At 45.8% G+C, this 27,829-nt stretch overlaps 2 protein-coding genes across 7 annotated transcripts in view; both read left to right on the top strand.

Moving 5' to 3' along the window:
* Window positions 1-8,573, top strand: part of KIF1B (kinesin family member 1B) — a 139,108-nt gene extending 130,535 nt beyond the window's left edge. For all 5 annotated transcript variants that reach the window (XM_054008925.1, XM_054008921.1, XM_054008922.1 and 2 more), the window contains 5 exons: window positions 132-253; window positions 1,060-1,209; window positions 1,736-1,928; window positions 2,704-2,822; window positions 3,679-8,573. In XM_054008925.1, coding sequence (XP_053864900.1) covers window positions 132-253; window positions 1,060-1,209; window positions 1,736-1,928; window positions 2,704-2,822; window positions 3,679-3,721 — 627 coding nt within the window. In that variant the 3' untranslated portion in view covers window positions 3,722-8,573. The remainder of the gene's footprint in view (window positions 1-131; window positions 254-1,059; window positions 1,210-1,735; window positions 1,929-2,703; window positions 2,823-3,678) is intronic.
* Window positions 8,574-10,367: 1,794 nt separating this feature from the next.
* PGD (phosphogluconate dehydrogenase) lies at window positions 10,368-26,933 on the top strand. 2 transcript variants are annotated; one of them, XM_054008927.1, is made up of 13 exons: window positions 10,368-10,471; window positions 12,814-12,889; window positions 13,356-13,535; window positions 14,063-14,128; window positions 16,244-16,362; window positions 17,742-17,811; window positions 18,348-18,482; window positions 19,239-19,428; window positions 22,385-22,515; window positions 23,574-23,707; window positions 24,102-24,201; window positions 26,050-26,172; window positions 26,650-26,933. In XM_054008927.1, the coding sequence occupies exons 1-13, from the start codon at window positions 10,464-10,466 to the stop codon at window positions 26,767-26,769; spliced, it is 1,452 nt and encodes a 483-aa protein (XP_053864902.1). In that variant the 5' UTR covers window positions 10,368-10,463; the 3' UTR covers window positions 26,770-26,933. The 2 variants fall into 2 exon arrangements, with proteins under 2 accessions (XP_053864902.1, XP_053864903.1); XM_054008928.1 differs by having other exon boundaries at window positions 17,742-17,815; window positions 18,352-18,482.
* Window positions 26,934-27,829: the final 896 nt, after the last annotated feature.

The following is a 27,829-nucleotide window of genomic DNA, read 5'->3' as shown; positions in this document are numbered from 1 at the left end:
TTAGTATTGGTAGAAATATTCTGCTGAGCACTCCTAATTATGGATACTCTGCATGCAATGTTATCTTACCAAGGTGACAGACACCAACTACAGAAATCTTACCCTGCAGTGTTTTGTGTGTGTTCTTGTAGCTATCTGATATCTCTCCAATCGGGCGGGACCCATCAGTGTCCAGTTTCAGCAGTGCCACCCTCACACCTTCATCCACCTGTCCCTCTCTGGCAGATTCAAGGTGCAATTCAGTGGATCAGAAGTAAGTAGAGATGCGGGGGGAGGGGGATTCTATACAAACTCTTCCATTCTGCTGCTTCTCTTGGTATTGTCCTTTCTGATTTTTCTTTCTGCTTCTTCCCTTCTGTCTGCATGTGCTTTCTCATTCTGTCTCCTGCTCTCCTGTGCATTTATTCTCTTCCCATTCTTTCCTCTTTTAAGCTTTTTTTCTCACTGGAAGGGGCAGTCAGGTGAACACTGTGTGTTATGGACACCACTGCATTTTTAGCATGTAAAACCCACTATGGTTCCTGGGAGTCTGTCAAGAGAACAGATCATGATAGGCCAATTTGGCGAGTGACCTCTGTTGCTTGGTTTCTCATAGTTATGAAGAATGGTTTAGATAAAATTGGGGATCACTTCTCACTGAAGGACAATTTGGTGCTTTCCTTGTTCCTTAGTCCTCATTGAGAGCAGTGCTGTCCAGGAAGTGTCCTCCTAGTATCTACTCAGCTATAATCTGGGCACAGCCCCTCAGTGTTGTGGACTGTGCTTGGAGAGGGATGCAAGGGAGAAATCGTCTGAAGCAACCTACGGGTGGGCAGATCGCTTCTGTGTTCTGAGTTGACGGCCTCAAGCTAGTGGTAATTGCTGTTTGAGAGTTGTACAAAAGGCTCCCAAGGGCCATGGCATAGCATATAATCACTCTGAAACTGGTGGATCAGGCTCTTGGCAGAACAAAAGAGCATCTTATGGGAGAAGATGGGCTTCAGAAATGCTTTCAGTTCTGCTGTCACAACCAGTTGCTTTGTAGTGATTACTTTTCTCCCCTATCATTTTTTTTAAAAGGACTCCAGAAGCAAATTCCCGTGCCTCCAGCCCCTGCCCAGAGTTGGAACAATTCCAGCTGGTTACAACAGTGGAAACCTCCTTCCTGGCCAGAGCTGGAAAGAATGAATTCCTGAACCTCGTTCCAGATATTGAGGAAATCAGACCTGGGTAAGTCAATTGCTGCAGTGTCAAATTTTCCTGTGCTCTTTAAAGTAGGGGCTTTCTTGGGTTTCCAGTTGTCCTGCCTCATCTGAGGAAGATGAACGCAATAGCTACCGAGATTTCTGCTGGCAGCACTAAAGCAGCAGCCTGCGAGAGACACTCAGAGGCTAGTAGCAGAGTAGGGGAGAGTTGTGTTGATCTGTCTTCCATAGTGCTCAATCCTGCAAACACTTCATGCACAAAACTAGTTCTGCTACAGAATCTGACCTGTTTTATCCATGTTACTACAGCATAGTTCTCTGTGCATCACTTGTCCCGTGTGCACAGCTAGGTGTCCTTTTGGAATGGGGAGATGGTGTTAAGCTTTCCTCTGAAGAAACTGACATTGGCTGGGATGGGAGACAGGACTATAGGCCCTCTGGTCTGTTCCTATAGCCTTATTGCCATTTCACTCTGTTACTGGGCCATCCTAGCAGTGGCTGATTCACTTCATACTTTCTTGAATAAATATATTTCCCCTTTGTTTCTTCAGCTCTGTGGTCTCAAAGAAGGGGTACCTCCACTTCAAGGAGCCACTCTCCAGCTCCTGGGCCAAGCACTTTGTGATAGTCCGCCGTCCATACGTCTTTATTTACAACAGCGACAAAGACCCTGTGGAGAAGGGGATCATAAACCTGTCCACAGCTCAGGTGGAGTACAGCGAGGATCAGCAGGCAATGGTGAAGGTCAGTCTAAGTGCCTGGAAACTTCAGTCCTCTGTTTATTCACAGAACAAGAGTAGAATGCTGATGCTTCCCTGCCAATCTGACTGATCTCTGATCTGGAGTAACCACCTCTAGGATTTAGCAAGATCAGTCTCGATGGTAGTTCAGCCATTGACGCTTCTGCTGAGGCTGCCAACAAGGTTCCCAGGTAGTGCAGTGGTGGTTTTTGTGATATGCATGCAAACCCACAGGGAGCTGGACTGAGACTATTGGTCCACTATCAGTCACCACCAGTCTGGGCAGGATTCAGACTGAGAGGTTTAGGGCTGTCCCCCTTTACCAGTCCCCTGATTCCTTTAGTCCCTCACATATACATTATACAGCAGATTGATTACAGCTATTTGATTTACTGCAAATAAATAATGCTTTATTTGCATTATTGTAGCACCTAGGAGTCCACACAATGTACCAGGACCCCCTTGTGTTCTGTACACACAGAATAAAAAAATAGTCCCTGCCCCAAAGATTTTACCAAAGGATTGAGCTCCACGAGTAGTAGAACATCTCTGTGAAATACGTTCTTGTTAATAGCTTTGGGGCTGAACAATATACTGGACACATCTAATGCATCCTGGAGGAAAGAAAACAAGTATGTCCGTTGTCTGAATGTCTCCTAGAAAACTGCTGCTGGGACAGGCACGTTCCAGTAGCAATGAAGGGGTGTTAACCCCATGTGTAACTAGTCTCTGCATCTACAGGCTTGGTTACTTGAGAACTGTCTGTTTCAATATTTCAGACCCCCAATACCTTTGCTGTGTGCACAAAGCACCGTGGGGTCCTGCTCCAGGCCATCAATGACAAAGATATGAACGACTGGTTATACGCCTTCAACCCTCTTCTTGCTGGCACAATACGGTAAGAGGCATCTGTGCCTGAGTGAGCAGACCCTGCAGAGCAGAGATGTGGTTAGTGGGATGTGGGCAGGCAACTCGTCATATTGGTTAGCAGATTTTGCTCTGAGGGGATGGGGGAGCTGATTCCAGTGAGCACTCAATCTACTGGTGTGGGGGAAAAAAAGCCAACCCTAAAGCCTAGAAAGTGCAGTGGATGCTGTCTGTTCACCAGCTTCTTACTAAACAAATCACATTTAAATATATGCAGGATGATGTGTGTAATGTAGATATGAAGAGCTTAAAATGGCCTTTGGCCTCGTGGACTTTCTCCCTTTTTACAAATATATTAGACTGTTCACTGCCTAGCTGCTGGTAGGTCTGGGCTGCTTCTCTGTTTGGCCAGATTGTAGGGTGACGCAGAAGAACTCTCCCTCCTCCTTCCTCTTGCTGTCTTTCTCCCAAGAGTCCCTGCATTCTAGCCTACACCAAAAGTGCCACCTTGTCAGCTGGGCTACGGAGGTTCCTGGCTCTCCCTTGAAGGCACTGTAACACAGTACCGCTAGAAAAAAATCGGTCTTCATTTTACTAAAAAGCTCATTGAGAACCCAACTGTGTTATTGGCATAGAGAGAGGAGCTCTTAAACTGCAGTTCCTACCTGATCCCATCTCCCTCACAAGGACACTGGGGCAGCAAGTACAGCTGCCAAGTTATCACTCTTACATATTTTTACCTTTGGTAAAAAAATGCAAAATAAGCATAGATGAAATAACATCAAGATGTGGTAGAAAAGAAGGTAAAGAATGACCGGGAGGGAAGAAGAATGAGGCTCAGGAGGTAATGCCAAGCTAGCTGATCCTTTTTCCTTTGTTTTGTGCAGGTCAAAACTGGCCCGAAGACGCACAGGCCTGCTGAAGTACTGAGTCCATGTGACGTTCTCATCTGTTCTAACACGCCTTCTGATAGATAAATTGTTACCTCTCATTTCTCTGTGTGATTCTTGATGGTTTCTCTTGTATGTAATCCTGTGGCTTAACTTCCATTCCCTCCCCACCTCCTTCAGCACTTTTTCTAGCTATTCTAACCCTACCCCCCCTTTTTTTTCATCTGTGCTGAGAATCCTACTAGTAGCATGTGGCCAAAACAAAAGGAAAAAACAAAAAAAAGGATCCAGTGAATATTGCACGATTTTAAAAATAAAAGTTTTTTTTGTCTTTTCCTTAAGACTATTGGTTTCCCATTCCAACTGACTCTTTGATGTCTGTACCACTGTCCTCAGTGTTATCTGTCTGAAATGCTTTAGGTTTTTCTTTATTTTATGACTTTGCGGTAACCACAATGCTGCCCTCAGGACAAGATTCTTAGGCTAGGGAAAAATGATTCCTTCTAAGCATCTAAACATGGCGTTACCCAGCTAGAAGCTGCCGCTGCTCTTGAGGCTTCCTAAGTCTTGTCTGTCATTTAACCCCCTGTGAGAGCTGACACATAAGATAATTCAACCCATCCAGGTTGGACTTGAATCTTAAACCCCAGATATCCAGGAATTTTGAGTTAATTCTGGAGATGGAGGAATTGTTGGTATTCAGCAGGTCAGAGCAAGATCTGATGCTGTCTAGATTGAGGGGAGAACAGGAGCAGACCCTGAGTGATGTAGCAGCAGGCTGGAAGAAACTGCCCCGTGGGCTCTTGCCATAGGGGTCTAGATTGGCACTGTTAATTTATAAAGTTCCCCAAAACATAAGCACTTCTCTGCCCCTCTTTTGAGCAGAGCAAGTGGTGTTTGTGGTAACCATGTGCAGGCAATGTGGTCATGTCCCTCCTGATTGGGAAAGGAGGTTATCACTGAAGCATTGGGTGCAAATCCTGAAATTTGAAGGGCCTTAGCCTTTTCTTTGAGGTGATGCTAATGAAGGAAAGTGGGAAGTGGAAAAATCCCTGTGTGGTGGTTCTCTGGAGCATATGCAGGAATTAACCAGAAGGATGGGGAGATGCTTCCCTTTTGTCTCTACCTTTGGTCTTGAGAGTTACTGTAGCAGTGACTTTTCCCTTCCCTGTTTGATTAGCTTTAAAACAGAAACCAGCCAGCATGGCCTGGAAAGCTTCTCTGAAAAATGCATCTGGCATATACTCTTGGAGTACTTCTGAAATGGGGGCCTCCCTGCTCCCACCTTGTGCATACTACCCTCCTTTCTCCAATTTGGATGATATCCAATCTGATGATGGGAAAGTATCTTCTCTCCACTGTCTCCTGTGAAACCTAGTGCTTGCAGCACTCTCCAGCCACTGCATGCTTCAGGATGGGAGGGAGCTTTTGCTTCTCTTTGGAAAAAAGATCACATCTCTGCTTGTATCACCACCACCTTCTCCTCCTTTTTCTTCAGCTGCCTCCAGCCCTTCTCCCTAAATTCTGTGGGCAGGAGGATAGTCTCTCCTGAAGAGAGACCAAATAGACTCCTATTCCTGGTCACCAATGTGTAACAAGTGCCTGTTGTAAGATCCCCTTGGGCAGCAGCAGCTATTGCTAATTTGATACAAGGTCTCTTAGACAAACCTTGACCCCCTGCCCCTTCAGGCCTTCCACCAAAGACATAGTAAGTTTCCTTTCTCTGGGAGGTGAATTTCCAGCTTAGGTTTCTTGGTGGCTGCAGGGGAGTTATTTTTAGCATCCATCAAAACCCCTTCATTATACTTCAGCAACTCACTCTGGGGAGTGGAATGCCAGGGGGGTGGGGATGTACAGAGCTCTCATTAAGTTTATAGCCCTTGGGAGTGGCAAAGGGGGTTTATTTCACTATCCTAGGCACATGCAAGAAAAGGTCCTCTGATCACTCCACCTCAGGAAGGTAGTTTTCATTCAGATCACTCCTTGTTACCTAATCATGCCACCAACTGGAGTTTTTGTGGCCAGAAGCATGAGGGATTCTCAATAGAGCAACTTTATTCCAGCTTCATGCACTGCTTTGCTTCTGCTGCAAAGCGCAATGCATAGTGGGACCTCATAAAAGCTTAGTTAAAAAAGGAGCAGGAAGATGAAGTCTGATGCTTGCTGGGACATATCTTTATACCTTATATGATGGTAACTAAGCTAAGCTGTGAGCTCACCCCTTCTCCTGCAATCCCCTAGCTCCTTCCAGAACAGGAATCTGCAGTGGGGGAGTGTCATAGGGACCCAAGAGCATCACACAGAAAGCATTTGTTTTCATTTGTTTGTTTGTAGCATTTTGTTCTTTAATTGTGTGACCCTAACACAGTGATAATGTTCTTTGTTATGTAACAGACACAATATGCACTTCCAGTGTGTGCACAAACCAAGACTGCTAGTGCAGGAAGAGGCTCCCTGAGCTGGAGTTAAGCAGATTTCAGGATTGTTTTAAGAATGAACTAGAGGTTAATTTTAAGCACTAAGTCGCTGCTGCTGCCACCATCAGTAATGACGGTGGGACCTTTCTGAGAAGGGGAGGGATGGTGATGATTCGATGGTGGTATTATGTGACGCACTGAGAACATTTTTTTTATTTTATTTTTTTAACTAGAACAAAACTAGTTTGCAAAGTCTTTGCTTTGGATAGGCCAGAAGCTGGAAAATTAGCTAAACTCTATTTATAAATGTATGTATTATGTATAAACGTGATTAAGGGACCCTCCTTAGGAAACAGGAGGTGGCAGATGGGTATCTTAATACCACAGAACTGAAATGTTACAAATGTGTTGCATAAATTTCACTCTCCTGTATTTGAGGACTGCAGGCAGCTTCCGGTGGCCTGATCTGTATGTGGATCAAAGGTCACTGGAAGTGTAAAATTCTATTTTTAAGTTTCTACATTTCCTAAAGCCCCATAATCTGTAGAGAGTTCAGAGAGGGCAGTACCACCTTCCAGTCTGATGTAAGAGACGATGAATCTCCTAGAGTCTCTCACTGGTAATGGAGCTCTGCTCTGGAATGGCAGTGTTCCTTGGTCCTTAAATTAGGAAGTAGAAAAATATTAGATTTTTTTTAATTAATTGAAATTCATATTTTTGTACAGGCTTCCTGTTCTAGCCCAAAGAGTTTAAAATGGAAAAAATGCATGGAGCAGGGAAAACTGTCGCCCCTCCTGAAGTTTAAAAATCCAACTAAGCTGTTTAGATGGTTCACCTGCATGCAGGCCGCCCTGGAGTCAGCCAGCTCTTGGGACTTGCTGCTGGAAAGTGGGCACCATGCCATGGGCCACCCAACCTTTTGAGCATGGGCACTGATCCTAAAGGATGTCCCTCGGAAAAAGTTAAGATTGCAGGCACACCTTTAGTTTGGGTTTTTAATGTAATCAAATAATGGAAGGGGAGAAATGACCCAAAGGCCAGTGAAAATATGACACTAGTGTTTAAGTTCCACAAGCCATTTTATTTTAAAAAGAATTGATACTGTATTTTAGAGATGCACTTTACATTTTTTTAAACAAAATCCTTAATCCTGGGATGCAGAAGGGAAGGGAGAGGATTTCCAAACCACTGGGAAGGTTTGTCATGCCCATGTCGAAAATCTTTACTACTGCTCAGTGAGGCGTTTCAAAGCAAAGACTTTACTTTCTGCTGCTTGTTATCTAATTTACAGGGATATTTAATTTTTTATGTAATGTATTGTATATTTATACATCTGTAATTAATTGCACATTAGATAAGGAAGAGAGCATTATCCTGGGTATAGAACCCGCTGGTACTCTGCAATTAATACTGCCTATGCATCACTCTGGTACTTACGCAGCATCAGTTTGTGTTAGTTGTATTGTTCTGGATTTTTTCTCTTTTGTTAAAGATGCAGTTGTTAACCTGCTGCTTAAAGGAAGGATATTAATGCTGCTGCTCTTGGAAGGTTTGCAGAATGTATTTAAATGGGACTCTAACTTCTGTGTGTTGCATCTCTCCATTGTGGCTAATTACCCCGTTTATGGTCTGAACTGTACTGTACGTAGCAGGAATGTATTCATTTTGTGCTTCCTTGTAAAACAGAAACATCAGCTGTTCGAGAACAGAAATGAGAGATTTTTGTTCAGAAGGCCATTTATGAGTTCTAAGTATTGGAGGCCTAAAAACAATCTAACACTAAACAGATTACTTAACCGTGTGTCAATATTAATTTTAAATTTGCTTCAATCAGTGAGAGAAGCTGTGCACTCAAGCTTGTGGGTCTGGAGGGTTATAGGACCTCTGTTTTTAGTGTTGCCAAATTAATGGCCTGCCCTGAGGTACTAAGCTACCCCTAGTTCCTGTTGAAGCCAAGGGTTGGGAATTGGGGAAGTTACGGATGCTCAGCACTTCTCAGGATGAGGCCTTAATTTTCACTCTGCTTGTTCAGAGCACATACTCCATGTGCAGTCTGTTAATGTTCCTGACTTTGGACATTAGAAATGCTGTTGCACTGAAATACCTATTTTTTTTAACCAATGTTTCATTCTCCCTATTCAAGTCCTCCACACATGGTAGACACTATAGCATAAGTAGCCTTCTTGAACAAATCTCTTTGCAAACTGATCTCATCCCAGCAAAGGAGTGCATCAGCAACACTGTACATTATTAATTTGATTTTCATTCTCATGTTTTATTTTGTAAATATATCTGATGTTTGGAGCTTGAGTATACAAAATGTAAATATAGTTCATGTATTTGTACTAATTCTGATCCATTTGCTGTATAGCCTTAGGTGTGCAATGCAGATATCTAACTGTGTATGGTAACCTTGCACCACTGAACTGTTAGTGAACGAGGTGAAACAATAAAGGTACAACCAGTGCATTAGCAGGAATTGTGTGCGCTGCTTTCTTCACTTACTATTTACCATTAGTTTCTTGGCTTGATCCTCGAGAGCTGTTGAACTCCGATCTAAACAAGCTCACTCGGAGAACAGACATTCCTCTCTGCCTGATTCCAGGTGTTTGTCAGAGACCCTTCTTCAGCTTTTCTATCCCCATTCCCCTCAAACGTGATTGACTGGCAGTTCTAATTATTCAGTCACTTTCAGTGTAAAAGCTGCTAACCATAGTAGGCCTGGTGGTGGTTGTCACAGGCGACTGGGAGCTCCTTAAATACAGGCCACTGAAATTTGGCACTGAGGTACTAGCCCTATCAAACATGACGGACGTGCATGGACTTCCCCACGGGTCGAACTCCAAGGCCCTGTCCCAGTAGGTATAAAACCTTACAAAAATTCTGACTGTTCAAAACTGCGATGAGGTCCTTAAAATATTACAGCTCCTTAAGTCCCACAAGTAGAGTTGCCAGGCATCCGGGTTTTGAGCGGACTGCCTGGTCGAAAAGGGACCTTGGCAGCTCTGGTCAGCACCACTCATCAGGCCGTTAAAAGTCCAGTCTGTGGTGCAGCGGGGCTAAGATAGGCTCGTTGCCTACCCTGGTTCTGCGCAGCTTCCTGGAAGCGGCCAGCATGTCTGCCCTCTAAGCACGGGGTAATCAGGGAAGCTGTGCATGCTGCCCCCCATCCCCAGGGTTGGGTCCGCAGCTCTCATTGGCAGGGAACTTGCAGGCACGGGCACAGCACAGAGCTGCCTGGCTACATCTCCACTTAAGGGCTGGATATGCCGACCGCTTCCGGGAGCAGCATGGAACCAGAGCAGGCAGGGAGCCTGCCTTAGCTCCAGTGCACCACAGACTGGGAGTCACCTGAGGTAAGCACAACCTGGCTGGAGCCTAGACCTGGAGCCCCCTACCCCAGGTTGGAACCCCCTCCTGCACCGTAACTCACTCCCAGACCCTGAACCCCCTGCCCCAAGTTGGAAAACTCTCCACCCTAATTCCATCCCAGACCTCACACCCCAACCCCCTGTCCCAGGTTGGAACCCCCTGCATCCAAACTCACACCCAGAGCCCCTACCCACTCTTGCATTCCTATCCCAGCCCAAGCCCTCTCCTGCACTCTAAACCTCACAGCCCTGAACCCCCTTCTGCACCCCAAACCCCTCATCCCTGGCCGCACCCAAGAACCCAGACCCCCAGCTGGTGCCTGCACCCCAGCCCTGAGCTCCCTCCTGCATCCCAAACCTTCATCCCCAGTTGCACCCCCCCATTAGAGCCCTCACCCCCCCACACACCTCAAGCCCCAGCCCTGAGCCCCTTATTTCTAGCCCCACCCTAGAGCCTGCACCCCAGCCCTAAGCCCCTTCCCACACCCCAACCCCAGTGAAAGTGAGTGAGGGTGGGGAAGAGTGAGTGATAGAAGGGGGGCTGGAGCGAGGGACCTCAAAGGGGTAGGATGGGGCAAAGGTGTGTGGGTTTGTGCGATTAGAAGATAGCAACCCTCTGGATTTAGCATTGGATTTCTACAGTAGTATCCATAGCCCCTCCGTGAGGGTGGGCTGTGCTGCATTTTGTATAAAAGAGACCTGGCCAGCTGCCTGGCCTAACTGGCTCCTGCCTACCACTCCCTTGCTCTTAGGCCTTGAAGGCGGACCCTGCCCCAATAAAGGGCGATGAGATCGGCGCTCTGCTGGGCCTGTCTGAGCCATCAGCCCATAGATGGGGCGGAAGTAGGCGAGGACGAGCCCCTAAGTCCCGCCCCGAGAGGCGGAAGCGGCCTTGGGCCAATGGGAGCGGAGCTGGGCGAGTACAGCTGGTCCGGCCGCGCCGCTGCCTGCTCAGTCACCCACCGGCCCAGCGAAGGGAGTCGCCGCCGCCGCCATGGCACAGTGAGTCCCGCGGGCGGGCGGCGGTCCCAGGCCGGGCTGCGGGGAGCGGAGCGGAGCCTCCCCCGAGCGAGCAACGGGCCAGGGCGGCCTGGCGCGGTAGCCGCCTGACACCCAGGCGGGCGGGGGCGCTCGGGCTGTGTCTGGCTGCGCCGGGGTAGTGCGTGGCCTTGACCTGAAGCGCGCTGGGCTGTCTGGTCCCCTCGGTGGCGAGGCCCCGGCCCCTGGGAATGACCAGGCGGGCAGAGTACGAGGATGCCGTCCTTGCACGGTTGCTTTCTGGCTGGCTCAGAAGTGGGGAACCGGATGGTTGAAGGGGCCGGGGGGGGGGGGGGGAGGTTCGTGTGCAGGAGGTTAGACCAGGTCAATGGGTTTCAACTTTTTCATTTGTGGACCCCTAAAAAGCTCCAAACGGAGGTGCGGGCCCCTTTGGAAATCTTGGACATAGCCGCAGACCCCCTGGGGTCCATGGGTCACAGGTTGAAAACCACTGGACTAGGGGAAGACAGACAGTCCTTTCTGGCCTTAAAGTCTGGGAGAAAGGTTTTTTCCTTGGGGCTGAGAGGAGGATCTCCCGTCTGCCCCGCCCCCCAGGAGACTGGAACCACCTTGCTCAGACTTTGACCTGAGCCTTACTGGGCTCATTTTGCCCATCCCACAGTAATGCCCAGGGACCACTGACATGGGCCACTCTTGGGTAGGATTGAGGGGGGTGGCAGTGAAGAGTTCTGCTTAGCATTCTCAGGTGAGAGGGCATCAGAATTTGATGAGAGCTGGATTGTTGCCTTCAGTGACTTCCTTAGTGGGACTCAAGCTTCATGCTAACACAAAAGTCAGTTATTAATTCAGTTTGTCATCCAGCAAAATAGTCAGAAAATATGCAGTCGCTTTGTAGCCTCTGGCTGAAATTCTCGTTAATTATTTCACCTTTCTTTTTCCTTCTTGACTTAATAAGTTGAGAAACATTACTCGCCAGAAAAGTGTTGCCAAATATATGTCCTATTGGTAACTCCTACTGGAAATTGTCAGGTTACAGATGGACCTGTACAGGGCAAAGGAATTTAAAAGCATGAACAGAAGGTGAAAGACAGGTTGTGAATCTGTGCTGGGACAGAACTACTCTCCTGTCTGAAATGTTGAGTATTTCAGGGTCCTGAGCTTGGAGACAAATGTCCTCCCTCACTGATCTTTCTCTAGAATATACAGTACAGCCTTTAATTATCAGCCTCAGAGGTCAGAGCAGGGGGCAGGATAACTCCCAAAACAAATGGATAATCAGGTGAACCATCAAGCTGATGTGGAAGAGAGAGAAGATTCCTGGCAGAGTGAAGAGGGGATAGGGCAGACATAATTCATATGAAGACTGCTGCACAGAAGTGTCTCTCTGTATAAGGTAGCTCATCTCTACCTTGCAGAGCTTGGGGAAGTTGGTGGCTCTGGTAGTTCCTCCCAACTTCTTTCTTCAGCGTCCTGTGCAATAAACCACAAGACTTTGGGGAGAGAGGACATGATAACCAAGTGGCTCAGTGAGCTGGATTTCTGTCAGTTAAAGTGGACTGATATGCTTTGTCAGAGCCTGAGGCAAAATCCAGGTGCTGCTGGGCGTGGAGCCCTGACCTTGTGAAAATGACATCTGTGGTATTGATTGTTCTGTCATCCTGAAACAGGGATGGGAGCTGTGTTTCTCCTTGTATCAGTCCCTTATGTCCCCATTATCTCTCTTTAAAGCAGTCTCCAGCACTACTTCATTCCCTCCTCCACCCCCTGCCAGGGCAGTGATACCAGCCTTGAAGAGCCTCCTTGGCACCTGTTGGAGATGCAGCAAAATACAGAAATGCGAAGTGATGTCCAGATGTTGTGATACGGTGCCATTGGTTGGGGCTGCACTGCCACAGTGTGAGCACTCCAGCTCTGTGTTGGGGTATTGGGCTGCTCACTCTGACTGCATTTGGCACAGTATCACCTCTTGCCCCTCCTCTCTAGTTGCTGGGGGTGTGTGTGTGTGTGTGGTGGGGTATTTTCCTTCTCTCTTCCTTCCAGGACTTGTTTGCCTTGGTAGTTGGGAAGGGACCCATCACTTGGTATGCACTTTGGAGAGCTCTGTTGTGTTCACCACTCCACTGTCTCTGCTTGAGACCAGAATCAGTTAATCCTGTGGGCTCACAATGTAATATAGAGTGCTCTATAGTGTATGTAAGAGCAGGGAGTATATATGTACACTCTCACCAGCACAGGTTCACTGAACAGTGCAGGAGACCAAAATAGCCTGGTAGACCATGAAAGGATCATTGTTAATGACAGTTGGAATCTTTCTGATATTGATGTGTTGTTGTTCTACTTTTCAGAGCTGACATTGCTTTGATTGGACTGGCCGTAATGGGTCAGAACCTGATTTTAAACATGAACGACCATGGCTTTGTGGTGAGTGAAGGAAATTGGGGAATTATTTGTCGTTCCCAAGGGCTGAATCCCTACTGTCCAAGAGCAGCAGCTGGGCATTTTAATTTGTGTGGGAGGTGGTGTACATGAACAGTGTCCTGAGTTCAGATTCTTTGCCTTTTATCACAGCCTTTGTTGCTGCTCATAGAGGAAGGGAATTGGAGGAGAGGGCTGTACTCATCTGTGTCTAGCCAGGAATTGAGATCACACATGGATTTGTTAGACATCAATCTATCCTTCGGGGGTTGCAATTGCACTTGGAACATCCATTCATGATTGAACCTAATGCAGAGACATACAGCAAAGCTGCAGGAGTAGCACTGACATGTGGCTTCTTGTAGGGCGGAAGCAGGAGAGAAGTGTATAATGCTGGAGCTAGCTGACTATTGATTGATATGGACATCATCACATTAGGAGGTGTCACAGACTGGGTTTCTTGCTTTCCCAGGTCTGTGCGTTTAACAGGACGGTGTCCAAAGTGGATGCTTTTCTGGCCAATGAGGCCAAGGGAACCAAAGTGATTGGGGCTCACAGTCTACAAGAGATGGTCTCCAAGCTGAAAAAGCCCCGTCGGATCATCTTGCTGGTGAAAGCTGGAAGTGCGGTGGATGACTTCATCAAAAGTCTGGTGAGGATAGTTTCCTTCCTAGCTGCTATTGGCCCCTTGTTCTTTGCTGCCCCCATGCCAGCTCCATTTTCCCATTGTTGCAGAGACAATCTCATAGACTGCTAACTTGGCATTGCTTAAAGTCACTTGCATATGAGAACCCGAGGAGGTTAAAATCAGTTAGAAGAATGCCTTAAAATAAAGGTTTGGTTGCTAGACACCTCTCAAAGAACTTTACAGACACTAATTACTCCCAAGTAGATATGGTGATATCTCTGCTTTATAGATGGGGAAAACACACACACAACCATCCCCTTTTTTTATCCTTTGGATTCTGTTGTTGAGGAGCCCAATCTAGTGATGAGACTTTAATAAATCTGGCCCCTAAAAGGGGGGTTGCTTGTGATTAAGGCAATACCATCCAGAACAGGTTCTGATGAGTTCACTCTGACCTTTCAGGGATCTCAGCTGCAGGTCAGTTTTAAGTTTTTCCTATATGGACCAAATAATAATGCCGATTGATTTTATTTTTTCTTTTCTGGTTGCAGGTGCCATTGCTGGAAGCTGGAGACATCATAATTGATGGAGGGAATTCAGAGTACAGGGACACCACGGTAAGCCTGATGCTGCCTTCTAGACCCCTTCCTCTAGGTGAATGGGCTGAGAATGCCCTGACAGTGGTTCTTTCCTCCCAGAAATGGGTGAACCAGGACTGCTGTATACATGGATGCCTTTTACTCTCCTGTAGGGGGGGGACCAAACCAAATTCTGTCTGCAGTGGAGCCCCCTTACTGACAGACCTGTTAAAGAGCCATTTTAGTGTTGCTAGGTCCTTATTGTAGGAGCAGACCTGTGAAAGGTGTATGTTTGTGTCCAGAAATATAGCAATAAAAACACTGGCCTCATTAGAACAAAGCCCCTTTGAAAATGCATCTGTTCTAATCTCTGGCACTCCAGGGTCTCAAACATTGTCAAGGAGAGTTGAGGAAGCCAGGATGCTTATAGCAGACCTGTTGCCTGACAGGAACATGAGGTCATAGAATATATGCTAATAGGCAATATTGGTGTCATTCCACTGGCCATGTATCCCATGAGCATGGGAATAGTACAGGAATAATTCACTTGGATAAAACTGCCGTGTGTCAAGAGATGGCTGTGCCGGTAATGAATACCTGACATGCATTGAGTCAGTTGTTCCTGTTGCCTTGTTTGTGGAATAACAGAGGCCTGTTAAACAAGCTAATGATAATGTCATGTCTATAGTATATTTCACCTGGGTATCTTAGAGCACCTCACAAACATGGATTAATCCTCACGATGCCCCAAGAGGAATGTTGATATTATCATCCCAGATAAAGAAATCAAGGCATGTTTAAAAAAGATGAACTCAAACTGGAACGGGTGCAGAGAAGGGCGACTAAGATGATCAGAGGAATGGAAAACCTGTCGTATGAAAAGAGATTAGAGGAGCTTGGGTTGTTTAGTCTGACAAAGCGTAGGCTGAGGGGGGATATGATTGCTATCTTTAAATATATCAGAGGGGTTAATACAAGGGAGGGAGAGGAATTATTCCAGTTTAGTACTAATGTGGACACGAGAACGAATGGATACAAACTGGCCGGGGGGAAGTTTAGGCTTGAAATTAGACGAAGGTTTCTGACCATCAGAGGGGTGAAATATTGGAACGGCCTTCCGAGGGAAACGGTGGGGGCGACGGACCTGTCTGGTTTTAAGATTAAGTTGGATGAGTTTATGGAGGGAATGGTTTAATGATAAAACATAGTAGCCAAGGAAAACCAAGCAATGGTACATGAACAGCATAATGGCCAACAAGGGTCAGGCTGGAGACTCTTGCCTATATGCTCGGGGTATTACTGATCGCCATATTTGGGGTCGGGAAGTAATTTTCCTCCAGGGTAGATTGGCTGAGCCTCTGGAGGTTTTTCGCCTTCCTCCGCAGCATGGGGCAGGGATCACTAGCAGGAGGGTCTCAGCCGATTGAAGTCACTAAAACACAGGATTGGGGACTTCAACGGTAGAGTCCAGGGAAGGGTCTTGCGGCCTGCAGCATGCAGGGGGTCAGACCAGATGATCATAATGGTCCCTTCTGACCTTAATGTCTATGAGTCTGAGTCTATGAGTCTATGAGAGAGCTTGTGACTTGGCCAAAGTCACAGAAGAAACCAGTGTCAGATTCAGGATTAATATTCAGGAGTTTCTGGCTCCTAGTCCTGAGCTAAGTTACTAGACTATGTCACTCTCCCATGGAGAGAACATCAGTGTTCATGATGGAGTGTTCTCTTTCTCTCTGTCTAATGAGCTCATTGGCTCCTCTTGGGGTTGATCCTCCCCACGTATCCCCATACCTTTGCACACAGCACGTATCACCTAGCATCTAAGGCTCTGAGCCTTTACAAGCCCTGCATTCCATTTGCCAACATGTGACATTTTCACACACAGGGGGCCAAGTCCTTATCTTCTCTTTGCAAGGACCCATGTCAGTGGGGGAGCAAGGGGAAGTTTCCTAATGTTCAAAGTGCAGCCTGTGTGTATGTTCCTCTTTGATGCCACATATTGCCATGACCAAAGCAGAACTGAAAAAATTATTTTTGGGCCCAAATGGTGCCATCTCTGTCCTGACCCCATGAGCGTTTGAAGTAAAATGAAGGATTCCCCCTCTTCTGTTTCAGAAAAGCTTTTGTTGAATACTATTTCTCTCTCCCATTCAGCGGCGCTGTAAAGAACTCCGGGAAAAGGGCATCTTGTTTGTAGGAAGCGGTGTTAGTGGGGGAGAGGAGGGTGCCAGGTACGGACCCTCGCTCATGCCAGGAGGAGACAAAGAGGCTTGGTAAGTATCAGCCCTCCCATTCCCACCAGCTCCTCTTGTAGACTGGTCATGTAATAACGAAGTCTTCTCTGGGTGTTGGGAACAGAGGGTACTGATGAGGGTGGGGTGTGTCTATATCAAGAGACAGTTAATGTTTCCTGGGGGCTCAGGATTTCTCAGCCCAGCTGAGGTCACAGGCAGTCCTGGCTGTTCATGGCAGTCAAGACTTACCCAGTTTTCTTCTCAGTGGTGTGCAGGTGGAGGCACCAACCGTACAAGGCATAGTCATGGGGAGAGGAGAATGGGGAACCTGACCAGAGATACCAGAGACCTTTATTTGACTCTTTTGGGACTCCGTACCAGCTGAGAAATTGCTAGTTATAACACGGGTAGCAACAGGAGCTGCTGCAGTGACTCATAGCTCAAAGGAGGCTTAGTTGGCTCTTCAGTCTCTGAACTGTTCTAGGATGCATGAATTCTTGCACACACACATGGCTCTCGATCCAGCTCCTTCTCCCACCCCCAGGTCACTGGAAGGGGCTGTACAGCAATAACGGTTTGGGGATCTGTGCCTGGTGATTTTTTTTCCTGTATGTCTGGAGAGACATTTTGTTTTCTGGGCCTATTCTTGGCTCAAGGAAAAGACAGCTTTAGAAACTGAAAAGTCCTGTCGCTTCGCACCAGCTTTACCTCTCAGATCAGCCTGTTCCAACTCGATGGTGCCAAGTTGGCAATGACAAAAGTAATCTCTGCTTTTCTTTTAATCTTAAACACGTGGATAAAGGCTGCTCCTTTCTTCCATCCCCACCTAGAACTCTGGCCTCCTCTCTTCCTGCACCCCGTTCTATGTTCATGCTCCTCTCAGGTGGCTCCTTTCACCCACTCCTGACTCAGTGTTCTTTCATACCATATCATTTGCTTGGCACAATCTCCCAGTTAACGTTCATTAAGCCTCTTACCTCTCCCCTTCCAAAGCAGCTAAGACTGATGTTGTGGTTAATGTGTAGGGCTGCAAGCCAAAGAATCTGGGTTCCGTTCAGGCTCTGCCACTGACTCATATATTATATGACTTTGGGCATGGCATTTAATCTATCTCTGCCTCAGCTTCCCCATCTGCAAAATAGAGGGAATAATAGTTGCCACCTTTGTGAAGTGCATTGACGGCCTCCTCTACAAGGCGCTGTATAAATGCACAGCTTGTGCGGTTTGCTATTTCCTGCATGGGGTGGCTAATTCTTGAGGCATTTTGCCTTTATCTTGATTTTGATGGAGATGTCTGGTAGCCAAGTCCCCTCTCCCCATCTGGTCTGGGGGTGAGTTACAGCGGCAGTACAACATGGATAAATTTTCTCTTGTCATGTTTCTGTCTGGCTGCTGAATTATATCATTCCTCTCCACAGGCCTCACATCAAGAAGATATTTCAAAGTGTTGCTGCTAAAGTGAACACTGGGGAACCCTGTTGTGACTGGGCAAGTACTGACAGACATTGACAGATCTTGGAATGTGATTAGATCCATCGCTTGGGTGTTTAGGCCACTGAAATCTGTGTGTGTGTGTGCGCACGTCACACAAACTACAAATGTATCGTTTAACAAAGCAGGGCTACTTTTTGCATTGATCCTTCAGACTGCTGCACCCAGTACAGATTTGCTGTTCTGTAGTACTTCACCCTTCACATGCTCTCTGTCCACATGGACCCATGTCCACAGCACTGAAGCCACCATCACAGATATTTCCCTTTTTAACAGTTTCAGCAGAGACCAAGGAAGGAATTGGTTGTAGAGAATGAACTCCTCTGTCATCCCAGGTGGGGCACATTGCTGGAGCGATGTGAGGGAAGCTGCCACGCAGTATCTACACACAAACAGACGTTTGGTGTGTCCAGGCTGCCTTTCCCCAGTACTAAACTCACAAAGCCATACTAAGCAAAGGGAAACTATGGGCACGTATTTAGTAGCGGTGGCAGCAGTGTGTCTGAAGGCACCCTGTGATGTCTCTTTGGCAGGTAGGAGAAGAAGGTGCTGGGCACTTTGTGAAGATGGTGCACAATGGGATTGAATATGGAGACATGCAGCTGATCTGTGAGGCCTACCACCATATGAAGGATATACTGGGCATGGAACATGATGAGATGGCAACGGTGAGCCACAGCCTTTCTTCTCCCCCCCGCCCCCCCCCCATCTGTTTCACCTCTGCCCTGAGACCTAGCAGGTGACTGCTCTGCTTTGAAGGCAATTAGGATGGAGCATAGCTAATGTCTCTAGTAGAATCCTCTACCACATCTTCTGCTAGGGCCTGTGGGGCAATGTCCATGGGCACCAGCTGAGGTGGGTCTTAAACTTGAACACTTTTAGACCATTGCCACAGATCTTTCATTCCCCATGTGCCTCCTGCCCTGGGAAAGAATCTGTCTTGGTGAGATTTGAAGTGTTTCTACTTGTTGTTCCCTTGTTCCTTGACTTGGGCTGAAGAAGCTAATGAACTTCCTCCATATAAGCCAATAATGTAGGTCACAGAGATCCCTTAAAGCAGGGTGGGATTCAATAATGTAGGTAGATAATCCTTATAGAGTCCTGATTAATCTTGGGATGAGCCATAAATAGTCAAAGTGCCAAGAGTGTGGTGTCATGGAATGAGGCGTTTCCACTCCCCGTATGGCTCAAGATTGTAGTATCAGGCCAGAATATGCCTGTATGTTTCTGTTTGGAGATGGCTGCTTTGCAGCTCCATGCACCTGGGGTACCTCTGACATGGGGACATGCTAGTTCCTCTTCTGAGCTGTTAAGTAGTTGCCTGACAAATGGGCTAAGATTGTCAGTGTGTTTGAAGGGGTGCCAGTAATTTGAATTCAAGTGAGTATCCCTCTTGCAATCCCATTGTTGGTTTCCCCATCAAGGTGTTTGGAGAATGGAATAAGACAGAGCTGGACTCTTTCCTGATTGAAATCACAGCCAACATCCTCAAGTTCAGGGACTCTGATGGCAAACACCTGCTCCCAAAGATCAAGGACAGCGCAGGTCAAAAAGGCACTGGGAAGTGGACAGCCATCTCGGCCCTGGAATATGGAGTTCCTGTCACACTCATCGGTAACTGACTTGTCAGTCTGTCTGATATTACTGTCTCTTGTTCTACTAGTCTAACATTATGTTAGCCATGGAACACTTAGCAGTAGAGGGGATAAGCCCATGATGAAGGTGATTCTGTCTCTGTTATCCCGGATCTAACAGTTAAGGCTCTTTTGCCCTTTGACAGTAGGGCAAACTACTCCCTGCTCTTTGCTTACCTTCTGTGGGAGTTCTCCCTAATCATATGTCCCACTTGTACTGTCAACACCTCTTTTTCCCTCCGCCCCCATGGTATTTAGTTCCTTAGCTGGTGGTGACTCAATACCAGACCAAGATGTGGGAGGGGGGTTTTAATATTTATCACTCTAGTTTGGTTCAGCCCTGTTCTCAGTAATCTATACTCCCCCGGTGCCTGATGCCGAGTCATATCACAGCCTTGAAAATGTGTGGAATAAGAAACTCGTATTTCTGCTATAGCTTTAGAAGAACTTGCATCTCCCTGAAGATGTAGGAATTATTTTTCCACCATCCATGTAACTTTCTTCTCCCCCGTTTCCATGTGATAGTTTTAGCAGAACTTGAATGACACAGTATCGATCTGACTAGACAGGGACACTTAGGCCTTGTCTGCACTATGGCTTGAACAGCACTAACCCCCCATCTGTCTTTGAAAATGGATTTTGAGCATTTATCTGTAAGAAGCATAGTTGCCATCTGTGTTCCAACATGATGATTGTTTGCATGGTTTCTCTATGCAATGTGAACAGAATTTTCTTTAAACTGCTTTGGTTAGCTTAGGGTCTGACTCAAAGCCCATTCAAGTCAGTGGGAATCTTTTCATTGACTTCAGTAGGTTTTGGGTCAGGCCCCTAAATTGTGCCTGAAAAGTAGCTACCCACATACACACATAATTACCCACCTACCACTGATGGTTGTCTCTAGTATAGTTTCTGAACACAGCTGTGAAATTGCAGGTGTGTTAGCGGTAGACACCCAAACTATGTTACAGATGTGTTTAAATTCAAGCTACAAGCTCTAGTGTGGACTTTAACTTTGGGAAGTTCCATCTGTTGTCAGAGTTTGCTTTATTTTTCCTGCTCTTTTTCCCACCTCCTTTTCTCTCTGTTGTTTTGCTAAGCCCCCTTGTTTTAGAAGATAAATCGTATTGATCCCTCCCTCTGTGGCCAGCTGAATCCAGAGAAGATTGGCTGCACTGCAACAAAAAACATTTTTACGAAAGGGCTGAGGCTGCTATTTGCTGAATAATTTAAATATTGTAGCAGAGCTTTAAAACTCTCAGGGATTTGTTTACTTTTAAATTGTTGCGTCCTCCATTTGGTTGGTAAAGTTCCCTTGCTTGGGCTCCTTCTTTTGCAAGGATCAAGGGTGTAGGCATTTCCCAAATATAATTCTGTGCTGCAGGAGTGGCTTGTGGAGTTAGTGCTTCACAACAACCCCTGTGCAAATACTGGACATTCTTAGTGCAGTTGCTACATCTTTCTCCTTTCATCAGGGTGACTTGCAACTTCCTCCCTGCAATAGCAGAGTCATGCTCCCTCCACAATAAAGCAGAAGGAAACGGGTTGGGCAAGAATGAAAAGGAGTGGCTAGTTCTGATTACGATAAAGTATGATAACCTACGACAGGGAAGTCCTGTGCAAACCTATGACTCATTCACAGGAGTATGAAAGAAAGACTTTTTTGTAACCAGAGATTCATTGGAAAGGAAGAAGAAAAGTCTTATATGATTTCATATTTCTGTCAGTCCCCTGAAAGACCTCAAATGCTAAAAAGTAAAGGAAACTGTTTAAATTCCCAGTTCCTTCCCTGAATATCTGTACAGATTTAAATTACAAATGAATACACTTTAAAATAACATATCTGTGAGTTAGTTTTGCCTTTATCTGTCTGCCAGGACAAGAATTCAGGGTTCTGGCTTCCATGCAAGAGTTGATGATATTGCTTGCTTCTACAGCACTCTGAGGAATGCAGCTCCCTAGCTTGCTTAGTGATGTTGTTCGAATCTTGCATGGGCCTCTGACTGCCAGAACTAAGGTCTTAACAGATAAAAAAATTTCACTTCCCCTATGAAGTAGATTTATTTGTAATGTTTGTCTGCAGCATTTTTGTGTGTGATGAGGATTTCCTAGAAAAGCATCTCCAATTAATGTGCATCATACTTGGTATTTGTGTAAGTGCTTCTCACCTTCAAAGCACTGTGCAAATATTTCTTTAGTCTCCTAACCCCACCTCTCCCTAAGATACACTGCGATACAAAATTGTCTGTATTTTATGGATGAAGGAAACTAAGACCAAAAGATTGAAGTTCCTTTCACAAATAAGGAAACATTGATTATTTCTGTCCAGGACCCCTGCAACATAGTAGATGCCTTATGTTGTTTTAAGAACACTCAGTCAGGCCAAGCAATGCTGCCCAAAACTGCTCTAGCCCGGTGGCTGTGTTTCTGGCTGATCGATTCCTCCTTCCTGACATTCAGATAATTCATCCAAAAACCTAAGTAAATGGTGCCTTGGAAGCCACCTTTCTTTCCTTGGACTCTCCAGATCTCAGGGTGTGGGCTATTCCCCACTCTCACTCTCTCTCCTCCTCCACCCCTCACTTTCTGCTATTTTTAGATCCTCCCCTCTCCATTTCTTAGGATCCTCTATTGAACAAGAGTTCTCTGGCTAGATTAGATTATGGAGACTCAGCCCCACACTGTGAATCAGCTGTCAAGAGGTGCTTGATAAAAGGTCCTCTTCCTGTAGACCGAGGAAATTCCCTTTGGTGTGGCCAGTGGGAGTCCTCTGTCATTCATAAACCTGACCTTCCTTGCATGGCAATGTGGCCTGCTGCTGTCATCCCATCTCTATAAACACCTGTCCCATGCCTTGGCTCTGCATGCGATAGGCTAGAAAGACCTCATTGTTTGGCTTGTGCTTGCTAAATGTCTTCTCTTTCCTTCTCTGAGTAAAGGTGAGGCTGTCTTTGCACGGTGCTTGTCTTCCCTCAAGGATGAGAGGGTACAGGCCAGCAAACGGTTGGACGGGCCCAAAATGACTCAGTTCAGTGGGAACAAGAAGGCATTTCTGGAAGATATTCGCAAGGTGAGTCAGGGCTCCTAGCCAGAGCTCTGCATTAGAGCTGCAGGGACAAAGTGAGCTTGGATGCTGTGACCCGGGGATTCTGAATGGGACACGTGCTGGCTGCGCTCTTGTGCGCTCCCTGTCTCCAGCCATTGGAGCCTGCCCTGGACCAGCTCCTGTCATATCTTGCCCATTTCTCCCACTGTGTGCCAACTGAGATGCAGTAAAATATGGTTAATGGGGAACTTGTTCATGGACCAGAGAAAGATCCCAGTTGGGATGAAGGGTGATACAGGCACAAGACTGGGAACCAGTTGCCCTTCCTAGTCTAGTCACTAACTCAGTGTGTGAACTTGGGCAATTCACATTACCTTTTTGTGTCTCCATTTCCCTATCTGTACAATGGAGATGGTATTTCACTTTCTGCCCATTGCAGAGGCTACATTTATTAACACTGGTAGAGCCCATTGAGCTTCTCAGATGGAATGTGCTAGAGAAGTGCCAAATATTTATTCTTGCAGGAAAATCTGCCTGGCAAAAGGCTCAGGGAATAAAACGAGACAAAAAGATGTATGTGTGTGTTCCAGATTAAGTGAAGAGTGCTTACTTGCTCTTTTAGCAGTCTCCTTTTCTGTGGTACCCCTACATTCTGGGGGAAACTACTGGAATAGATGCACCCAAAAAAAACCAAACCCAAGCAAAACCACAAGCCTGACTAAAACTAAGTAGAATTTGACTATCTTTTTCTTCGAGTAATAGATGAGGGTAGCACTAACGCAAGAAAATAGTGATATTTTGATGTTAGCTGTCCGAACGGCATAGGAGAGAGATTTATCAAGTACCTATTGACCTGGATCAACTATATTCTTTTGACCTGTGAGATTGAAAAGGCTTAGACCATCAGAGGTAGTAGTTAGGAACGTTTGGAATCCAGTAAATGAGTTTCTTACATATAACTGGAGTGTTGCCCCTGAGATGGACCTTGGTGGGACTTGTGTGCTCTGCTTTGGGTCACATTGCAAAGTTCTTCCATCAGAGTTTGTGGGCTGCTTCCCTAAATCTGATTTGTCTCTTTCTAGGCACTGTATGCCTCCAAGATTATCTCCTACGCTCAAGGCTTCATGCTGCTGAGACAGGCAGCCAAAGAATTTGGCTGGACAATTAACTACGGTGGCATTGCATTGATGTGGAGGGGAGGCTGCATCATCAGAAGGTAAGAGAGCAATTGGGGCAGGGAATGCTGACCAAAGAGCAGTTTGGTTTGCCCTTTGCTGGACTGGCCCACTCAGAGATCTCTGTGGAAGATCTCCTGTATTTTATCCGTTAATATGATACTGGGCTGCTGCTGCCTAAGTCAATAGTGGAGCTCATGCAACCTGATGTCAAGTTTATATGTTGCTCAGCCACTGCTGATCTCCTTTTCATTTTTTCACTTTGTTGTTTGCCCCTAGGTGTTGGTGTTTGGAATCTGTTGATTGGTTGAGTTCTGTAAACACTGTGCCTTTCTGGCTGCCTGTCAAATCCCAGTCCTTAGCCCCTTGGATTCTAGGCCATTCACAGCTCCCACCACTGATACCTAATTCCAGCTTTGTGTCTGTCCTGTTTAGTGCATTCCTGGGGAAAATCAAAGATGCTTTTGACCGAAACCCCGATCTCCAGAACCTGCTATTGGATGACTTCTTTAAGAAGGCTGTGGAGGACTGTCAGGTGTGTCTGAAGAAGGGAGAGCGCAAAAGCAACAATTTATAAACCTAGTACATTCCAGTTGTACCCCAAAACACCCCTTCTGCAATGTGGTTAGGTCCAAAAAGAGAGGGCAGAGAAAGAGTCTTTAAAATATCTTTTTTATGTAACATCCTTAATCCCAAAGAGCTTTAGGTAATTCTAAAGTGCTTTGGGATTGCATGTGTGTGCGTGCATGTGAATACAATGTATGCATCTAGGAATCACTCATCCGCCATTGAAATTCAGCATCTCCATGGTGGGACATGCCAGCTGTTTAGCACTACCACTATGTGCAACCTAGAACAGGAAGTGAAACATAATCATAACCAGTTGAAACTACACCATTTGTAACCATAGTGAGGCAAAATCTAATTATCCAAATTAGAATTTGGCCTGGACGACAAAGATAACACCCACACAGTTGTAAAATGCCCACATGAAATCAAGACATTTCATTTCCATCTCATCAGAAAGATGGAGGTATTACATCTAAATAAAGGAAAAAAGGGAGTGAGTTTGACTGTAATGGGTAAAGTTACTACCCTATAATTTTGATATCCAAACGTATTGAGAGCTGAACTGAACTCTTCCTAGACTATAGGACTTGGAGGTGATGATGTACTGCAGAGGGTAACTCTTCCTAGACTTGCCATAAAGTGTCAAATGTAACACACGTCTCCTTGAGTGTCACAAAGTATTAATATGATTTCCCCAGAAGTAATATACTGGCAAACAGATGTTCAGTTCTTTGTAGCTTTGACCATAATTCACATTAATTCATGCTCAGCTACTATGACTCATCAGTTTCTAAAATGTAATTTGCTGACACCCATTCCACTAGTTCCTCATCCTGGGAGTTCCATTAGTAGCAACCATAAACTCTTAAGTTTGCCACTCCATTTTCATGTGAAATTATCAGACAGGAGTGCAGCAGTGGTTCTAGAATTGGTTTTTTTTTTATTTTTTTATTTTTTTATTTTTTGGACTTTTGTCTAACCAGGTGAAACCTCATTCTCACCACTGACGATACCTTTTACCTTGGAAGGGGCCTGCTGTACAGAGTTTGGATTACATATTTTGTAGCTAAAAAATTCTGCTGTTAGTGTATGCAGTAGCATAGTACCAGCAATGTACTAGGCTCTTCATTCACTAGACCTAGGACTGTCCAAATAAAGTGTTCTGATCTGGGCGGGAGACGAGTCCAGTTAGAACCATAAACAGAGTGTCTGTATGGCCAATTGAGTCATTTTATTACAATTCAATTCCATTCACTAAAGCTGAATATCCTATGCACGTTACTAAATCAGATTTAACATTGAGACAAAATCATGGAATATCAGAATTGGAAGGGACCTCAGGAGCTCATCTAGTCCAACCCCTTCTCAAAGCAGGACCAATCCCCAACTAAATCAAAAGATTGTCCACATACCTTTCTGAAGCAACGTGCTAGTCTCTTGTGCCCTCAGGGAGTCACTGTGCGCTCTTTCATTAGGATTACTGAAAACGCCTTATTTGCTCAGTGTTCTGCTTATTATATTCTTCTCTTTGGAATTTGTTCTCCCTGCATATGTGAAAGAGCAGAGTTCCTGCCTGAGTTTTACATCTGATTGTGTATACTGTGTGTGTCTTGTTTGTCAATTCTGTCTTGCTGGGCAGCACTCTGGACTGCTTTTGTTTATGTATACTGGCAGGAAAATCTGCTCACTTGATCCAGGGTGATGATTGCCAATAGGAACATGCCATTAGACTAGAGACCAGTAACCTCTGCTGTAGTCCTGCATGCTGCTGGCTAAGCAGTCTGTTTCCTTCTTTCTCTTTATTCTCCATCAGGACTCCTGGCGACGTGTGATCAGCACTGGAGTCCAGATTGGCATCCCTATGCCCTGCTTCACTACGGCACTTTCCTTTTATGATGGGTACAGGCATGAGATGCTGCCAGCTAACCTGATTCAGGTAAGCACCCGAGACTCCACACTGAGACCTGTGAGGCTGAAATTTCAGCCCAAGGGGGGAAAAAACAACAGCAGCACATCAGTGTGTGAAGGATCACCTGCCAAAAGCCTTTCTTCTGTATTGCCACCTCTTCTATGCGTTATTCCTGGGTTCACACCCTGAAATCTTAAATTACCTCACACTTTGATAGCAATAAAATGTTGTGGGGTCAGGTTACTCCTCTCTCCCCCCGCCCCTTCCTGCTTGTGTTCTCCAGTCTGAATCTGCTTTTCTGATGTTTTTGCTATCGTATAACAGATCACGTGTACACGTTCAAGACATATATTTCTTTTAAAATGGGTGTCACTCAGACACCACGGCAATGGGCTTGGTATGAGAACCTAAATAGATACCTACATACAGAGGTGGGATGTAAGGTGCAACATCTCAGTGACATTGGTATTTGACTGTGTTGTTCCTGTGTGTTTCATCATCTAGGCACAGCGTGATTACTTTGGTGCTCATACCTATGAACTGTTATCGAAACCAGGGGAATTTATCCATACTAACTGGACAGGTCATGGAGGAAACGTGTCCTCTTCATCCTACAATGCCTAGTGGAAATATTTCATCTGGAAGCCAAGATACTGTAGATCTGAGACATTCCTCTTGATGGCAACCCTTTACTTATACTGCATTTGGCTAGAGTTTGTCTGGGCACTTTTATAATAACTTGTATGTATGTGTCTTATAAGGAAGGCAAATAAACTCACTTAAATGTATTGTGGGGTGTTTTCTTCTCTTCCTGATTTTTCCTCTCTCAGCTCAGATGGCCAGAAACACGTAGTGGAACACATTTAATGCCCCATTTGTATTTTGTATTATTATTGTTCACGAGCCTTAAGAGCTTCACTAACCATATAGATAAAGAACAACTGAAATGCACCCACCTCATAGGTGGAGGGTGGCAAACCATCAATGCAAAGCAACACTGTACAATGATGGAGGGAGGTAATTAAAGTGCTATGAGATTTTTAATGTCCATTCAGAACAGGCAAGATCTTGGTTCTAAAGGACTTATTTTAAAGCACTCACTCTCTCTACCTTTACCATCTTGAGCTCCATATACCTCCCTTGGAAAGAAGAAGGGCTGAGTTGATCTAGGACGGATTCAAACCAGTGGTTCCAAGGATTCTAAATATTTCAAGATTGATACTAAAGTCACTAAGCCATCACCTCTGGCTTTAGCTCCCCTGCTATGTGGAGGTTTAAGATAATGCTTTTTCACAATTAGGTTTTTAAAATGATTATATTCATGTGCAAAGCTTGCCTCTCTCTGTTTGCTTCTGTAACAGGGTGCTAGCCAGGAGGTCCTGAGCCAGGCCCCTGTTAGCCCAGCTCCAATTAAAAAGTATTAATTGGGGCTGGCTGAGTATGCCATGCCTAATTGCTAGAAGAGAAGCACCTGCTGGCCTCATTAGCCGGGGCTATATAAGGCTGGCAAGCAGGCAGGCAGGGAGAGAAAGGAAAGGGAGGAGCTGCTGCTGCTGCCAAAGGCTGTGCATTCCTGCTGGCTGGAGAAGCTATCTGTCCCCCAGGTGGCTGGTTTGGAGCCCACTGTAAATAGAAGGTGGTGGGAGCTGACACTGGTGATTACACTCAGAAGAGGTCTCTGGCT

The sequence above is a fragment of the Malaclemys terrapin genome, chromosome 19 (genome assembly GCF_027887155.1).
Source record: "Malaclemys terrapin pileata isolate rMalTer1 chromosome 19, rMalTer1.hap1, whole genome shotgun sequence".
NCBI lineage: Eukaryota > Metazoa > Chordata > Testudines > Emydidae > Malaclemys > Malaclemys terrapin.
This window is presented reverse-complemented; position numbering and strand designations above follow the sequence as displayed.

What these genes read in the sequence shown, in the direction of transcription:
- PGD (XM_054008927.1), top strand. An exon ending in ATGACTTCATCAAAAGTCTG is followed by an intron (nt 13,536 to 14,062) that starts GTGAGGATAGTT and finishes TTCTGGTTGCAG; the next exon opens with GTGCCATTGCTGGAAGCTGG. An exon ending in GGAGGCTGCATCATCAGAAG is followed by an intron (nt 23,708 to 24,101) that starts GTAAGAGAGCAA and finishes TGTCCTGTTTAG; the next exon opens with TGCATTCCTGGGGAAAATCA.